Source organism: Parasteatoda tepidariorum, chromosome 7 (assembly GCF_043381705.1).
Source record: "Parasteatoda tepidariorum isolate YZ-2023 chromosome 7, CAS_Ptep_4.0, whole genome shotgun sequence".
Lineage (NCBI taxonomy): Eukaryota > Metazoa > Arthropoda > Arachnida > Araneae > Theridiidae > Parasteatoda > Parasteatoda tepidariorum.
The window spans coordinates 67,268,961-67,288,765 of record NC_092210.1 but is presented as its reverse complement, the minus strand read 5'-3'; the positions used below and the strand labels follow the sequence as shown (position 1 = coordinate 67,288,765).

General features: G+C 25.4%; 1 protein-coding gene across 1 annotated transcript; it reads right to left on the bottom strand.

Annotated features, from left to right (window-relative positions):
* Window positions 1-1,366: 1,366 nt before the first annotated feature.
* On the bottom strand, window positions 1,367-19,774 carry LOC107445521 (arginine--tRNA ligase-like protein). The gene is made up of 14 exons (XM_043045764.2): window positions 19,636-19,774; window positions 18,205-18,345; window positions 17,924-18,109; window positions 15,719-15,984; window positions 14,265-14,448; window positions 12,987-13,116; window positions 12,341-12,445; window positions 11,050-11,228; window positions 8,286-8,392; window positions 7,703-7,808; window positions 6,803-6,916; window positions 6,650-6,708; window positions 4,139-4,380; window positions 1,367-1,506 (listed from the first exon to the last, which is right to left on the bottom strand). Exons 1-14 carry the CDS (start codon window positions 19,663-19,665, stop codon window positions 1,406-1,408), a joined length of 1,950 nt encoding a protein of 649 aa, XP_042901698.1. The 5' UTR covers window positions 19,666-19,774; the 3' UTR covers window positions 1,367-1,405.
* Between the last annotated feature and the right edge of the window lie 31 nt (window positions 19,775-19,805).

The following is a 19,805-nucleotide window of genomic DNA, read 5'->3' as shown; positions in this document are numbered from 1 at the left end:
TTTTGATCCACCACTATTTTTAAAAAAATTAAGCATATATATAAATATGTAACACTGCTGTTGAAGTCTGCATAAGCTTGTTCAAAATACAGCGTATTTTTCTGCCTATAGTTGCAAATTGTATTCCATTTGTCTACCACTGGCGAAAATCATTCCTGAAAGGATTAAAAGTTGGCAGGTATGCAATAAGCTTTTAAATGGTAATTGCATCCACACAGTGCCTAGAAATTTCTATTTTATCAGTAGGCAGACAAGTTTTTGCATGGCATTTAGGTTTAATTTTCTTATATAAAGTTTACTTGGTATACCGATTTGTCTGCTTCACCACATAAATTGTTTCATCAGAATTAAATACGGCTTCTTATCAATATATTGTTCAAAAAATTCTGGTTTGATATCAGTATGGAACTACTGCGAATTCAAACTGTTTAAATTAAATTACCATCAACAGGTCCCCTATCTATATTTTCAGAAGCCGTTATTACCACTTTTTCGTTCATAGTTTAACTTGAATATTGTAAAATAATATCTAATATGTCGTCCACATATAAATTCAAATATGTTCTTTGCCCAGGACCTTGTTACATTCTTAAAAACTAACAACTCAATCTTTTCCCCATTGTCATGTTAAAAATTTGGGATGTTCTTTATTTGTTTTAACGTTACATCAAGCACAAAAGTTTCAGAAGTAAAGAATTTTAGTTTTTCAGATCTTGCTTCAATTATCACTAAAAAATTTTCAAATATATTATTTTTTTCTAATTATGTGATCTTTACCTTTATGAAGAAAAGACCAAAGACTTTTGTAGACCATTGTTTTCAAGTGCTATGTTTAGATATTGTCTTTAGATTATTGCCTATCTTCATCATTAAAAAAATGTAAATAGTTTTTTAGGGTATCAGTGAAATCAAAATAGTAAAACTGCAATATTTTCCAGTTATGATTAACATTAAATGAACTTGAAAAATCATGTAATTATGTTTACTCATAATTTTGAATAGTAATAGGCATTTAATTCATCAAAGATAATTAAAGATTTTTTTTAATTAATCTAAAAAAGGAGCTCTGAATAATAAACTCAAAATTTTAGAATTAAAAAAAAAAAGCTTTAAACTGAGTTTTATAAATGAGACTTGCTTCATTTTGTATTAGTAACACTTATTTGAATATTTAAGCAAGCAATAATCTGTGCAAAAATTCTATTTCAATAGGAATTTTTTAAGAAAACTTATTCTATTTTAGGGAATTTTCTAAAATGTACAAAAACCAGGAGAATTTTAAAACCAGTAGAAACTCGCAAAATCCAGTGGTCTATTGGAAAATCCAGTAGAGTTGGCAACTATGATAAAATACAAAAAAAGCATATAACTTTAAAAAATCATTTTATTTTAAATTAGACAACAATTACATCTTTTCTAAAGGTTTTAATCCTAAAATATGAAAACCAGTAGTCATTATACTAGCAGTAGCTTTACATAGTAACAGCCTGCTCATATTCACTTCTCCTAAAAGAAATAAAAACAAAAGGATCATTAAACAAAAATTTATCTAGGTTTACTAAAAATGATTTTTTCAAATGATACCACAAATATTTATGTACCATATACTACAATAATTCTTAAAACTGAACATTTATGGTTATCTAGAAAATATTTAAACAAAGTTTTAAACTTAGCATTTAAAAGAAACCAATTACTCGCTAAAAAGAACGAAAAAGAAAATTACAATTTATAACTTTACAGTTTGTGGAACATTTTTAACCCCAATGATGTTAAATAGTTTTAAAAAGGTTGTTTTTGCCCCCTTTTTTATGTATACCGAGAACGTAGGGGCCGAGACAAATAATTTGTTTTTTTAAATCAGATTGCTCCTTAAACCAGAGTTGGGTGAAATTGTTAAAAATAAAATCTATAGCATACAAAAATTAACTGGAAAATGCATAAAAAGCACTTTTTTTAAAAACTATTTTTATTTATACTGATTTTTTTTGTAATTAACTTAGGCACTTGTCAAAATACAAAACACATGGCACAAAACATATTCTTTTTTGTTAATGCATTAATTTGCTCATTCTAGAAATTTTTGAAATTTTTTCGGCAAACTCTATATCTTCAGATGTTTTGTTTCTTTCCCATCCCTTTTAAATTCTGCATTTTTCAAACATTTGGTCAAGAACATGTATAAAGACACATGAGCTGGTACAGAATTTATTCAATGGTTTGCATAGAAACATTTTCAGTCTATACAATTTAGTAATCATTATTTATATATAATTTTTCAACCAATTTGACATGAAATTTCCATGAATAGTTGAATACTTGTTCCTCACAACTTCAGCAAGTTTTCCAAGAAGTTTTGGAAAAGTTGCTTGTTAGATCCGGGTAGTGCTTAATAACAGGATTTATGTAGCCTTTTAAAAATTAACCCACCACCCATTTAACATTTCTTTGCTAAATCTGAGCTCGAAATAAATGAGTTGATTATATTACATTCCATTTTTTAATAAGTATTTATTAATTTTTTTTGCATGATTTTTCACTAACTAGTACTGGTTCAACTTTTCAATTGTTTATGCTTAAAGGGAAATGTTTTTTTATTAGTGAATAGAGCTTACAATTGACTTTCCTCTAGTTTATCTAATTTAAGTATTTCAATGTCTAAAGTAATTTTTTAAAAATCGACACTTCTGGAATGATTCAAAATTTCTACCATTTTCCAGATTTTCTGAAAAATGGATGACTATAAGATATAAATTTTTTAAGCAATTAAATGACTATTAATCATTACAAAAGTAGTCTTTTTTTTAAAAATAATTCCAGTTATAAGAAAAACTGACAAGACACACTATACCATAATGCATAAACATGATCTGCAAATTTGATAGATCGTCCTGATATAATATTTTAAACTACTTTTAATATGAAATATTTTTTAAGGTGAACTCCAATTTCATTACTCTTGGAAAAATTTTACTTTTAATAACAATAGAAAATTTGATCCTTTGTTCAATATCCTTTGATAATCCAATTGATCCTTTGTTCAATGTGGTTAGTTATTTCTCCAACAGCCTCAAAGGTTGTTCTAAGAAATTGATATTGGTAATTGCAAAGATGTGTGAAAACAAGTAAATACTTTGGTTAACTTTCCTCTGATAGATGCTTTGAAATCAATTAAAACTGTTCAATCTTTTATAATGCAAAATGAAAACTCATATCATTTTTTGGATACTGTTGATAACTTCAAAGACTTTTAGAAATCAGGGGCGGATAAAAAATCAAAACAGTGAGCTATTAACGATTATTTCATGATTAAACCTCCTTATTTTCTGCAATATATCAGTTTACTCCTATTTGTTACCTATTTTTTAATTTTCTACAGTTTTTTTTTTTTTTGGAACTAAGAAAAGGGGGTAATTAAAGTAAGTACACTTTTGGAATTTTATCTTAACTATAATATTTTTTCTTCCTTTATAACTTTATTTTATTCTTAAATGTAATTGGTAGTATTTATTATTAGATGCATAGAAGTTATTAATTTAATATAAAGTGCAGAATAAAAACATTTAACAAAATGAAATATATAACAGATATATTATATATAATAGAAAATGAATGTGCATTGTACAATTTTCACCAAAAGAATTTCTGAACTGATAATGTTAACTACTTTTATCATGAACTAATTTTCTGCCCCATTCGCGTTGATGTTAATGACTCTATGTGAATCAACATATCAAGTCTTGAAACTGTAGAGTGTGGGATTTAGAAGCTACTATTTCAAATTAATCTATGGCATAGCATGAATAAACATGCAAGGAAAGTTTTGTAGTAGTGTTAAAAATGCAACTGCTAGTTAAACAAAATAACTTTTAATCACATTGTACTTTAGCGTTTAAAAAGAGATAATTTAACCACATAAGTGAAAAGTAGTTGATTTATAAAAAAAAATTTTTTTTAGAGGTCCTAATGTAGTAAAGGGGAAAATAACAGATTTTAGAGGAAGAAAATAACCCTGAGTTCATTTTAAGTAAATTTAAAGCTTTCTGAACATTAAATAGCATTAACATACTTTCCGTTCTAAAATTGAATTAAAATATATTATTTTGAAAATACATTCAAAAAGTAAAAAATAAATTACCAGTTTCCTTTGCAATTACATAGCAATCTTTGTAAAATTCAGAGAACACCACAGACAGTTCATAGAGATATTCACATAATGAATGTAAAGATAAATCTTCAATCACATTGATAATTATTTCTGGAAATCTTGAAATCATTTTTGCAAGCTTCAATTCTTTGGCATGATCTAGAGAAATCTCTGTTGTTTTCAAAGCATTTTTTATAGCTTCTTCACTAACATTAACATTTCTGGCTATCGATCTATAATAAAAAAAAATAACTGTAAAAACAAAATATGGTTATGGAAGAAACAAAAAGCATGGTTAACTGATAGTTTTTTATTAATTTGATCACAATTGTACTCTTTGGCTCATAAACAGTTTTATAACTTTCTAAGTACTTGGGGTGGTTAACTTTTTTCAAAGAAAGACTACTAGAAAAAAATTTGAGCTATCAAGGAATGAAATAAAGTATAATTTGTTGATCTCAATTTAGTTGTTTGATGTTGTTAAAAGAAAAATATTTATTTTTATTAAAATATTTATATTAAAAAAAAAAAGAAAAAAAGACATGAGTTCGAAATTCTTAGAAAATTTCTTCTCAAGATTTTTCTTACACTTTGCAGTGCTTAATTTTTTATTTTTTTGTACATAGCAAATGAAAATAAAAGACTAATTAAGAGAGAAAAAAGAAATTTTTCTCTAATAATTTTTTCCATCAACACATGAAACAATATATAAATTGAAAAATGATTACAAACTCCTTCCTTTATGCATAAAAAAAAAGTTTTTAAAATTGTGAAGCAATAGCTGAAAAAAAGATTGATGACAATATCAGGTGTATGTGTGATAAAAACATATGAATAAGTTAGATCAGAAAGGGATTAATTAAATGTACATTTCGAGATTCACATGCTGTAATAAAAAACATTGAAAATTTAAAAAATATGCAAAAATCAACAGGATAACTGTGGAAAAATGTATTGAAAAGCAATAGAATCAACGGGTCAAACAGTGAACACTCAGGTTCGTGAATTGAATTTCTCTTATCATAATATTATCGGAATTTTGAAAAATTATATGATGACTGTCAAAAAACTAATCGAAACACAACATTGATTTCGAGCAAATCAACTGCAAGGTGCATAGCCAAGTTTTTCAACAAAAAACAAGCATCTTTTTAAGCACTCAAAAAATATTTTTAACCACTATATACATTAACAAAATAATTTTCAAAGACTTTACATGATCATGATAAAATAATTAGTTTCTGACAAAGAACTCTTTTTCTTGATTATATTAGCCACCATAAAATAATTTATACACTATTTTAAACATATTCAATATTGAGTGGCTCATGCTATTTTTTAAAATAATGATTATTTATGTAAAAATTTTTAAGTTAAAATTATAATTAATTTAACTATTATTATATTGAGTGTATTTTCTAAGACTTAAATAATCTATTTAAAGCATAGTTAACAAACGTTAACAGGATTAACATTATTGATCAAACTGAATTTATAAAGATATGTAAAGAATTAAGAAAACTTTAATAAATTTATATTACGAATCTAAATTAGTGAATGGCCCCTAAGAAATTTTTGATGAAATTTGTTACCTAGTATTTCTTTAATGAAATTATTAAAAAATGTAAATAATTTTGAAACGTAAATATAATGAGTATTGAAACTAAACATTTTTGTCAGAAGTAAATTATTATATGGACCCTGAACTCGTAACATTTAACAAATCATTAACAATCAAACATGAATAAAATTTCAGTTGTTTTTAAATCAAATAATTAAGAGATGAATTAAAGATATTTGGAATGAGAAATCTGAATGACAGGAGATTTTTTGCTGTATTTTAAAATAGTGAAAGTCCCTCATTTCACGCTTTCTCAAAATCTTGCCTCTAAATAATATTGAGTATTTTTTTTAATAAAAGAAATTAAAACTGAAAATTTTAAACGTAATAAAGGTACAATAAAAGTAAATTTTTTTTAAATGTAATTAGTAGATGGTCTCTTAGGTAAATACATCAATTAATTATTATCTTTACTAAATTAAATGAATAAAAGGAAGAAGGAAATTTTGTGATTAACGACTGCACTAAGGATTCACAAGAAAATACATATTTAGTAAATGATCCCCAAGTCCAGCTCAAGGATTATGATACTGATCTATAAACAGAACAGCAGGAGATGGCAATGACAATGGCACCTCAATGATAAATTTAAAAAGAGAATCAAGATCAATATGGATCAAGGGGCATGCAGGTCGCGCGCCTCCCTTCTAAAAACGAGTAGGGTAAACACTGTAGCTTAAATTATATTTTATAACAAACAACGAATTTCACAACAAGAAATAAAAAAATTGTTAACATACAATTTAAAAATATTATTAAATTTATGATTAAAATCTTCTTAAGTTGATTTAGCACAAATAAATCCAAAAATTTTGAACAATGCTAAATAGCATATTTCGGACAAGAGTTTCAAATTTATTAGAAGAAAGAAAAATACATACTTAATTCTAACAAGAGAATACAATAAGTAAACAGCAGAATTTCCTCGATCATCAAGCATCTGGAAAAGAGAGGTGATAAAAATAAAGCAATATTAAAAAATAAATATTAAATCTAAATAAGAGTGAAAATTTTCAAAGAAAAAGGAAACTCACTCTTTCAAAAGAAAACACGTAATCATGTATACGATTGTGACTTAAATCAGCATATTTTATACAGCCATATGCTACAGCTTCTTGAGCAGCCTTGAGTTCTTCAGGAGTCAGAACCTGAAAAAGTGAGGCACAAATGATTAATTTTTTTTGTTCCCAATGCAAAAATAGATGCACCATACACTAACGGTATTTAGAAAACATTATCATCTTAGGTCAAGAATTTATAGTAGAATGAAGCATGTCTTAAAACGAGACTTATTACACGAAATAAACTAATAATCAGTAGGATAAAACATGAATGAAAATAAACAGATGCATAACTAGCAAATACATTTTAAAATAATTATTGTAATGTAATTTTTTTATGAATACTTACTCACGTTAAAGAGCTTTAAAAAAAATTATGATTATGTTAATATTAACAGCTCTGTTAGTATCTTTTTCTTACAAAATAGAATCTGGTGTTTTCCTGAAATCTTAAAGAGTGTTTAATATTTTATAACTACAAATGTGATTAGCTAAAAATTGAACAATCAACTCCATATAGAGAATCCCCACGTTTTTTAGACTAAAATTAGAATCCCACTCAAATAGCATGTTTAATAAGATAATGTACATTTTTATGCTTGTAACTAATATAGTATAATTAAGACACTCCTTAAATTATTGAGATTACTCAGCAGTAGGTGAAAATTTAAATGTTAAATCAAAGTTATTCATGGTGATTAATTTCCTCCCTTCTTTCTCAGTCTATGATACAATTTAAAAGAAAATTTTAGCAAACAAGGAATACTTTCAGAGAATATCAGCAGCACACTCAATATGCAATGCTTATTTAATAGCATATTATAAAAACATTTTTCACAAAATTATGATTTTATTATTTAGTCATCAACTCACCTCATCTCTTTCCTTCTCTTTTAACTTTTGCAAACTCTTTTGTAATCCTTCTTCTAAGAGATCAGCGAGTTTCACAGTATCGCCAGATCGAGTTTTGAATTTCTTTCTAAAATAAAATTATATAAAAGACTACACACATGAATTCTATAAACCTAATTTTAATTTAATTTTTATGATGTATAGTGTCATTCAATCAATCTTAGTTTATAAACATTAATGTTTCAAATAATATTATAATGTACGTTTAAAATATAAAATGACTATATGATTTTATAAATATACAAAAAGTTGAAATGCGTGAGGAAAATTTCCAAAATAAGGTGAGAAATAATAAGTTTTTCAATCCTAAATGCTATAGTTTTTTAAAATTAAAAAGTAAATTGAGCATTTTAAAATTAATCAGATGATTTGTATTGTGTTGTTTAAAAATTACTAAGCCTTTTATTATTACAACATTCCTCAAAACTGTAGACATAAATTAATAATAATGTACTACTAAAATAGTGACAAAACATAAACTATTATATACAAAATCATTAAATTTAGAGATATTTTATGCCAGCACAATATATTTCATACTTACTTATCTTCCCCTAACACAAGCCCAAAAGCTGCATGATCAGTTCTAACTTGTGGTGGGCAGAATTTTAATTGCCTGGCAGCCTTATAAATTGATTCCAAATGCAAAGACTGCAAAAATAGTTTAAACCTCAAACTTCAACAAGAATAAAGAAACATAAATGAAAATAAAAAAGTCAAGTATACAGTAAAGAAAAAACGCTTCTTTTGCCTGAATTAAGCAACAAGAAAGCTTCACACACATATAATATATATATCAGATTTACCAAATAAAGATTTTGGCCTAATTCGAAAAATCAAAGTAGCTACTCACTTACTATTTGGTTTCGTGAATGCTAATTATTCAGTATTTGGCCAAACATTTATTATTAAAATAGTTTAAATGTAAAAAAATATGTTATACATTTTTAATAGAACTCAATTTAAAATAATCTTTATCTTGAGTTGAAATATTTAGATGTATGCAAAACTATGAGCTAAGGAATTATAAGAGTTGAGAGGAAATGTTTGACATAAATTATTTTCATTTTAAAATTTGAATTAATTTTAAGAATTAAGGCAAATATGTAAATATTTTAAAACTGCATTTCTTATTATTAAATTTAATGAAATAACACCTTGTGTGTGAGAAACAAATTTTGAAGTTACCTTCAAAATAATATAATTCATTTAATAAATATTTATTAGTGAATTGAAATGAAATTGACTGTTAGTCAGATATTTTCAAAATACTGATTAATCTTTTTTTTTCTTCCCTCCTTTGTTCAAAATCTGAAGTCCTTTTCTTAAATGATGGTGTTTTGAAAATTAAAAATAAGCAGTGATTCTTCCCCACTTAGAACAATATTTCAAAAAGGAGATTACTGATAATTTTTTTCTAGTTAATCTTTTTCATTCATTTACTTAAAATACCCATACAAAATATTAAATTACTGATAATTCAGAAATTTTTGATCAATTCATTAAAATTTTTTTTTAATTTTCAAAAATGAACCAATTATTATTTATTATTTAACATTATTATTTAAAAAAGATAACTATTTGGCAGATTGAATACTTCAAGACTCAGCCTACCAATTATTCTACAAGAGGGCCAGATTGCAGAATTATAACCAAATATTTGAAACATCTCTATTATATGAAACATACTAATATGTAATTGAAAAAAATTCATAAAACAATATATTTTTGAAAAACATAAAAATAAGAAACAGGATATTTAGTAGAGTTGAAATATTACATTTTTCAACAAAAGCATGGTTTCAGCAAACTTCATGGATTTAAGTTATTATAAAGTAAGAATATATTATAAAAAAGTAAGAATATATGTTGTCAATAGTTCAAACTAGTAAAAAAAAATCTAACATTTTCCTTAACTATACACTTGTTTAGTTTGAAAATACAAAATAGAAATTAATCACCAAATTTGAAAAAAAAAATGAAAAAATTGTCTATATGTTTAAAAATGTTTTTTCTTCTTCTTTATTTTATTCTTTAATTTAAAATAATATAATAAAATACCAAAAAATTAATAACACACTGTAACTGCCAAAAAGATGACAGTTTGATTTGACTTGATTAAATTTTTATGTTGGGATTATAACATTTTGAAGTCGTTCTAAACTACACTGGCGCTCACAAGATTGTTGCTGAACCAGGGATGTGGAGTTAGAAAAATTTGCTCAACTCTGACTCCATTAATAAAAAGTTAGGTCCTACAGATTAAAAGAGGTCTTAAGAAAATTATTTAGACACACATATATATATATATATATANNTGTAAACAAAAGTTTAAATAGAATGAATATTATAACAATTGATATAATTATTACTTATCACAAACTTAATTATTTACATTTGAATGTTTTTGAGCCTGTACTTAACTGAACAATTAAAAAAAGAAAATTATTAAAAATATCGAAAAATCAAGATCAATAAATGAATTAATAATAAGCTATATTTTAATTTACATTGTTATTTATAATCAATTGATATACAAATGAATTCAAAGTATCATTTGTAATAGTTTTGTGGTTCATGAATATATACAAAAAAATTTTTATAACACACTTATAAATGAGTGTTATAATTGTTTTGTACAGTTTAAAAATTTTTGCACATATATATCTTTAAAAAAATTATTTCTTCAACTGTTACAATATAAAATATAATTTTTAATAAAATGCCTTTTAATTTAATTGCACATGAAAAATCACTAAAATAGAAATGTTTAATTTAAAATTAACAATCACTTAATAATAATACTTTCCTGGGATTTGGAGGAAATTTTAATTTGAGACCTACAGATCTGAAAAAAAATTCAGATTCTGAGTAGAACAACTCTGGTTAGAAGAATATGAATTTAAGGTAAAAACAGTCTTCATGATGTTGGTTCTACAAACTTAATAAATATTTTTTATTGGTACATCAAAAAATTAAATCATAATTAATGATAAAGATACATTAAAGTAATAAATTTTAAAGCAAGGAAAGGAATAAAAAAAATATATATACAAAGTAGAACAAATAAATTTAGTCCCTGGATTATTATATTAATAAATTCAATATAAAATATTCTCAAGATTTCTTTAAGTAAATTTATTAATTAAATCATGCTAAGGTAAAATAAATCACTCGTAGTGAGATATATGAACATTTATGTTTCGCCAATTTAAAATATCTGTAACTGATAATTTAGTTCTTCTGTTTTCCTAAACTTTGAATCTCTAGGGCAAGAAATGATAAAATAAAAGTCTTTATTCACACACCTGACCGGCATCAACTACATATATAAGCCATTCACCCTTTTCTTCCTCAATTCTTTGTCGTATAGCAGCTAAATCAGAAGTGTCATAAGTGTAACCACCATCTGACTTAACCACAGTAAGGGGAACATTAAATCCTTCAACAAAAAAAACTTTTCTTCCATCTTCTTCTATTAGAACTCCTATGAGAAAAAATAAGCTTTAATTAAGAAAAAGAAAAGGAATGTTCGGATAACTTAAAGAATATGTGATAATTCAATTAAAACTCAAAACTGTAACTGATAATTTAGTTCTTCTAAACTTTGAATCTCTAGTGCAAGAATGATAAAATAAAATTGTTCTTTAGAATTTGAAGTATCAGCCGAACTACAGAGACTAATACACAGTTATGTAAAATGCATCTAAAAAATTGGCACATTCCAAAAATATGCTTTTTAAACACATTTCATGAAAATTTTTAAAAATTATTAGATTTTCATTTTGGCCTTTTGTAAGTTAATGTAAATGCTTTTTGCAATTTTGCATGAGATTATTTTTCAATAACTCAATTTGTGAATCCTTTAATAAATTTAAAATTAGATTTTTTTTTCATACACAAAAATACTAAAAAATAACTTTTTAAAGTTAAGAAATTAAAAAATAGAGATATCACGAAACTCTCATGTTATTGCAAAAAGTAACTAATTTTTTTCTTTTGAAAGTAAAATCAGATTAAAAGTTTCTAGGATCTCAAAGAGGCAAAATGTAATATGATAAGAAATGTGCCGATTTATACGAAATTGATTATTAGAGCAGAAGTGAAAATTTTTAATGAACTTTCTTTAAATTTAATTTTTTATAAAAGAAAAATATAATAAAATCCATTTTGCTGTATTCAAGTTTTTTCCCTTGTTTAATAATTCTTTCAACCAATTAAAAAATCAGCCCAAAGAAGATGTTTAATCCGAGTTTATGTAAAATTTTTAAAGTTTTTATTAGTGTAATTTCTTCATCCATCATAAGGAGAGCACAGCAAGATATAAAAATAAGCAATATAATAGATTTTAAATCAATTTTGAGCTACAAGCAACTTAATCATAAAAAAAATATTTGGTGTACTTCCTTTACATTGGTTAACTACAAAATTTCAACTAAAGCAAAAAAAAAACCTTATTAGTTATGAAACAATTATAGTTCAATTATTATACAACTGATTTTCAAACATATTACGATATGACTTTCTTGGCTTACATTAGATTATAATAATGTAAAAAAATGTATGATATAAGAATATTTTTCAAAATAAATTGACAACCTCGCTTTTCCAATTCTTTCACAAGAGTTTTCATTCGCTCTTGATAAAAAGATTCTCCTCTCTCAATTAAGCTTATGTCTAAACATTCATAGATTTTGCCAATTTCTGAAATAAATAAAAACAGTTAAACAATAAGAATTTAATAATAAAAAGTAAAATACATTTAAAAAAAAAAAAATTTCTAATTAATTTTTTTTAGAATCTATTTAATAAAATTATTCGGTTATACATTGGTTATATTTCTAAAAATGACGGTTATTAATACTTTTGATTAATACTTTTTTGAACCAAACATGTTGATTTGGTAATATTAAGATTGTCATTGGCATTTTACAGGCAGTAGTACCATATAACTGCCTCCTCACAAAAATGAACGTTTTTGAGCAAAATATGAGGGATTTTACAGTAAGTATATTACAAAAATAAAGATCATATCTCTTAAAATAAAATTATGTCAATCATTCCTTGGAAGAAAAAAAATAAGTGAAATAAATCCCTGAAAAATTCTGAACTACAACAAGAGATTCATAATCAACTCTTTTTGCAATAAATAACTTAAAATTGAGATGAAAAATGTTCAAAGAAAATTTTAAAACAAAGCAATTATCAATAATATTTCTTTAACAATCGTGCGATTCAAAATCACCTTTTCGTGAAACATCACATATTTGATTCCAGGCTTTCATCATGTTTGGTTCATAATTTTGTAACTGTACAACACATGAGTATGCCTTCTTTTTAAACTCTTCATCACTGTCAAATCTTTTTTTAGATTCCTATAAAAATCAAAATATTATAAATTTAGTATAAAACTTAGATTTAATGCAATCTATTACTTCAGTTTACATTATCAATATTATTTATGATTACTTATGGAATAATAAAATTATTTAGAAGTATTTCAAAATTGATAAATTTTGACTATCTATTTCCAAATGTCCTGCAATTGATTATTCAATTACATGAATATTTTACTTATTCTGCAACCAAGCAAACATCTATAGGTTATTAAAAGTTGTTAGTACTTTTCATTCTTTTAATAAATAAAGATTTAAAAAAATACTAGAAAATTCAATAATTTTAAAATAATAATTTCAGGGCTCCCAACATAGTTAAAGGGGAAAAGAGCACCATCTGTTGTCAAAAGGAGTACTTAGGAGAACTATTTAGGCTTAATAAAAGAATTTAGGAGGACCATTTAGGTAATTTAGGAGGACCATTTAGGTTTTAAAAAATTTAGAAGGACCATTTATCATTAGAACAATTCAGATTCACATACCTCAATAAATTATTTAGTTAGTTTTCTTTCAGAGAATAATAAAAAAGCAGTCAAACAGAATTCATTCAGATACAGGATGGTACAAACATGAGAGAAATTTCACATTAAGTTTCTAACTTAATAAAGTTTGAAATTTTACAAAATTACAAAGATTCACTGAAGAAAAAATTTAGTGAATCTAATTCCAGTTTAAGTTATCAAAGCTGATCTAATATTTTCCACATTTAAGAATTGCAACAGAAAATGACTAATAATAAATATTAAAAAAAAAGTAAATTATTTGTAATGGAAAATAGTTACTCAGTATAAAGGATAATAAATTTTTGAACTATTTTTATTTTGTTTAAAAAAAAATGTTTTCGTCAGTTTATTTTTATTTATATAATAACAATGACAATTTACTTAAAAAATAAAAAGAACACTGGCTACAAAATGTTTCTACACTTTGAAGATACAATTCAATATTTGTAATTTCATTAATTTGTGAGGGAAAAAATGCATTGTCAAAACAATTATCAAAAGTAAATTAGAAGAATATAATTTAATGATGATGACTATAAGATAATTTAAGAATATAAGTATCACTCCATGAAAATTTTCAAGCTCTCTCAATATGTAAAAACACATAATAAAAATTTATTTCACCTTATAAAACTCTTGGAGGTTTTGAATAGAGGGAGATTTTTCCAGATAATCGGGAAACTTATCTTGCAAGTGAGCAATTAGCATGCCAAACTGAGTGCCCCAATCTCCAATGTGATTGATTCTCAGCACATCATTCCCGCAAAATTCTAAAAGTCGGCAAATACTTTCTCCAATAATGGTGGATCTAATGCAAAAATTTAAAACAAAATGACTCCTCAAAAAATTAAAGTAATTTAAATATTTTCTTAGAAATTAATATAAATCCTAAAAAATCTACAAAAAAACAGATATTAACACAAAAGAAACTAACTAAAAGATCAACATGAAACTGAAATTAGCAATGATATACAAACTTTATACTTGGAGAACTGTTTTAATTTGCAAAATAAAACTGATAAGAGATAAAGAGTATGATATTTCAAACATTCCCTATGTCAGTTATACAATTTTTATTCTGAAATTCATGTTTAAAAACGATTTATCTAAGTAATTAAGTTTTATATTCTACTTAGCAAGCTGAAAAAAATAAATATTTACTTTAAAAAAAAATTCAAACACTTTCCTAATTCAAGAGAATTAACACTACAGCGAAGATATTGTAATAAATATAAAGAGAAAAGCATATTTAGAAAATTATTACTAACAAATTTTATAAGTTTAACAATGCTATTAAAATTTACTATTTGAGTTACTACAACACATTTTTAAATACTTTTTAAAATCCTGATAATTAGTAGAATAATATTACGACATCTCAATTGCGCATTTGAGTAATGAATTTTTGATGCACGCTATTACATAATTTATTCATATGGTTTTTTGCTTTTATTAGTTAATGGTGCAGATTTTCACTAAGTTAAAATACAGATAGATTTGATAAAACAATATTTCAACACATGAATGTCAAAATGTTTATTAGAATAACTAATTTTATACCTAACATTCAACCCAACACAATTTATTGTAAGTTTGAGAGATTTCAACAACTTCATAGTAAATCCAAGAATTGTTTGACAAATAAATAATATAACTTTCATACATTTTTTTTACCAACCTATTTAACACATGATTTGATGCACTAAAACCAAAAAATTTGGAAAACTGCTAAAATATTTTCTCATCATACATATATAGTAACAAATAAATAATTATCATTATCTTCAAGGAAGGTGAAAAATATTTTATAGAGACACAAATCTCTCTTTGAATCTTTTTTAAATACAAAACATATTAATAATATAAATATTGTCACATGTATCAACAAATATACGTACATAATATCATATATATTGTCACGCATAATAAATTGTAAGCATTGAGCCCCTAGGTAGATTTGTACCAAAATTTTATTGCAACACTCTATTTTCTCATTGAACAATGTGATTAAAACCAGTTTTTTGATGTTGGAAAGTTTGCAGTTTAAAAAAACTCTGAGGGCTAAACACATTTATTACCTTAAGTGTCCAACATGCATTTCTTTCGCAACATTTGGAGATGAAAAATCTACAACAATTTTTTGTTTTTTCATTGGAGGTGGTTTCACTCCTTCAGTAAGGAGATAACTTATGCGTTGACTATAAAGACTAGATTTTACTTTCACATTGATAAAGCCTGGTTTAGCTATGTCTACTGATTCAGCAACTGAATTAGGCCCTATGTTTTCAACTATTTTAGCAGCTACTTCCATTGGAGGCAATTTAGCACCCTTTTGTCGCAAAATCTAAAATAAAAAAAATTATAATAAATTTTTAAATAATTTTATGCAATAGCTTAAAAACAATACAATAATATTAAAATATTTAAAATTCATATGTGCATTGAACCAGGTTTTTGCAGAATTTTGACATATGGGTGATAGTTTTCCACAGTTTTCATCATGGATGAAAATTAAGATACCTTCTATCAAAAACATCATGTGTTCCACATTGCCCATAATGTTTTTGTTTTAAGTATCTCCAATAATTGCATTTAAGCAATAAAAGTTTTTTTCATCCTGCTAGATATTATGTTGCCAAAAAATTTTTTTTATAAAAATATTTAAAGAAAAAAAAATTTTCTTGCTTATTAGTCAAATTAATTTGACTTATAATAATTATTAACAGCTCATACATTAAGGTGTACATATTAGATTGGATTTAATCAAGTTTTAAACAGTTTTATTCTAATGTTTTCTTTTTAAATTTGTAAATTATAATAAAGATTCAAAACAAATCTGAACAATACAAGTAAATTTATGATACATACAGGGCATGACAAAAAAGAAAGAAAAAATTTTAGTATTTTTCCAGCTCAAAACTTGTTTCATATTAATTTTCTTTCTCATGGTAATGCACAAATTTCCGTAATACAGGTAAAATATTACTGAATCATTAACTCAACTATTCAGAAAATGATTTGAAACAATTTATGAAGCAAGGGTAAATAAGAATCTGTTCATACTAAAATATCAATCAATAGTAATAATAGCATACCTATATCTTATCTACATTTTAATTTTCACCACTATTACACAAATGCAGAGAAACCTCAGTTAAGTGGACACTCTTGGGACTGAAAAAAATTCTCAGTTTAAGAGAATTGTCCTCTAACAGGAAGGGTACCCTAATAACGAAGTTTAACACAGTAAATTGCTTTTATAATATTTTCAATGATATAGAAATAATTAAATAATCTACAATAACTACCTACAAGAATATTTATTTAAACTTAAAAAACTATTTTTATTCTATACAAAAAGAATGCATGAAAAAGTTTAATATAAATATATAATTCTAGATGCAGCTACCGATAAATGAGAATCATTTTCCTATTAACACATTCGGTATCAATTATTAGGTTTACACTCCCTTACACCTATCCATCACTTGACGGGAAACATAGTTAATAGCTCCGTAAAAGTAAACATCCCAGGATACACAGAAAACAAGAGAAATCAATGCTTACTTCTAAGGTACGAGGACCTATGGGGTTGATAAATACACTATTAATCATCTATCAAGTGTCTGAATAAATGTTTCATTTATATGAACGCTTCAAATATCAATTTCTGTTCTTTTTTTTTTTTACCCCAGCTGGATTAAATACAGTCTTCAAATTTATAAGACAATGAAAGAAATTTTCAGCGGGGAAGAAGCATTGAAAGCATTTAAGAGGTCATTTCAGCTAATGGGGTATTATAACCAGTGTCGTCCAGATAAAAAGGTGATGCTGTCTGGATGAACCTTTCTTAACAAAGATAAGGCAAGGTGATATGAGAAGGATTGATTCTTCAGTAGTGAAATAGCTTAACAATATTTTTAGTTATGGATAAGGCAAAAAAACTTACATGGTTTAAAAATGGCTAAATGTTGCATATATTTCTTGCAATTTAAAGCAGTTTTTTTTTCTATGTTGCAAAAATAATGTCCAGTTTGAAGAGATAAAAAAATAACACTTCAGGGCAAAAATGACACTCTGCAGCCGGTTACGAGAGTGTCCACTTTGCGGAGAAAGTACATAATGGTTTATTCATAGAATATTCATGGGGTCCATATTGAGGGGCATCCGTTTCACAGGAGTGCCCATTACAGGAGGTTTCCCTGTACTCACACAATTACATGAATAATATGATGAACGTTTTAATAAGAGAGATAGAGAAATAAAATATAGCACTAACTTACTTGTGCTACATTCATAGCACTGTTGCACTGATAATCACCAAATTTTTCTGAAGTGGAACGAGTCACAACAGCATCAAAATCTTCAAGTTCGGGGAAACTTTTGTGAATTGCAGCACTGAACATATCTGCTAAATATTTTAAAATTGATCCTTTTAAAGCAACACTTTCCATCAATTCATCAGCTCTCTATAAAAAAAATAATAATAAATAAAATTATTATGCTAAAGAATATTAATTACCATAATTAATAGGTACATTGATTGTTAAAGTAGGAGACTCACTCTCTTCAAAATATTGATACGATATTCAAGTTTCTCGTTTTCAGATGCAATGGCTTTAATTTCATCTGAAACTCCTAGCTCTTGATTATTAGAACTTGTAATGCTGTCAACTTCTTTAGCGAGATTCTTGTACACTGATTCCTATAAAACCATTCAATACTTAAATATAACATGGTATAGTAAAAGAAAAATCTTAAAACTACTATAAGTAGTAAGGAAAAATTCCACTAATTTTTTGAAGAATATTCTCATCAAGGAGAATATTCTCCAAACTTATGTCTAAAATTAATAGTATACCTATTATAATACATATTAATAATTATGAATATGATTAATTTTCACAACTATTGATCATTTCGTATTAAAGTTTGTAACTTATTTAATTTAAAATAAAATAAAAAAAATAATAATTAAATGAATGTGAAGCATATTTTGAAAATTGTTCTCAAAACATAAAAATAATTATTACGCATGATATCTCAAAAATATATATCAAAACTAAGCATAAATATAAATAATTACTAAATTTTCAAAAAAATTATTACAATTTATTTGATAAAATGGTTATAATTTTGAGAAGCATTTGTTGCAAAAGAGCATTTGTTGATTAAAATAAAATTTGTTAGAATCACAGTTCACAGAAAATTCTTGAAATGCTACCAATTAACATACATGATTTTTGTTTTACTTTTAAGAATGATTAAAAAAAGTGCTTAAGAACTCCAAATTTTGAATAGTAGCAAAGAAACTAAAAAAAAAAAAAAAGGTTTGCATATAAAAGCTCTTTTAGACCCATGGGTGATCGTAGCTGGCACAAACAGGAATTGATAGGGTAGGATTTGTAAAACTGCTCTTGAAAAGCAATAAAATTTCTTAGAAAAATACAGTATAAATATTTTTTTTCGATAAGAGACAATTTTTTTACCAAATTATGAAATTTGATGCTAATTTCTTTAAAGTTATTTCAATAAAGAAACAGGCATAAAAAATCACAGAGAACTTGATATAACATTGCTAACATTTTCTAGAAATTAAGTATTATCATATCAATGATTGCCATGGCACAGAAACTTTCAATAAAAAACTGAACATACGATAGTCATTCATCCCAAATTTAATCGTCGTGTTGGCGGTGAAAACAAGACAAATAGAAAAAAGTGGACAAGTAAAACTAATGAGTTTTTTTGCATTTTTATTCATAAAATCTAAATAATTTACAAATCATAAAGGGGGAATTATCATAAAAACATTACATTTGATGATAGGGCAAAAAAAGAAGACAGTAAGTTATGAAAAAAACAATACTAAAATTAGTTACATTAATATTAACAAATTTGCAATTTATAAATAATAGATATTGAAGCACTTAGTCTTATTTAAATTTATAAAACAAAAAATAAAAAGCGGCATTTAAAACACTTCGTAACTAACCAGACTATTAACACTCATGATATCATCCATCCTTCGTTTCAAAAAACAGAAAAATCCCCAAAAGCAATCTCACTCTATATAGAAAATTAAAAACAGACAGATTTCAAAATCGTTAAAACGTGTTGTATTTTAGATTCGGATGTCAAGCAGATTGTATTGAGTATTTCCGG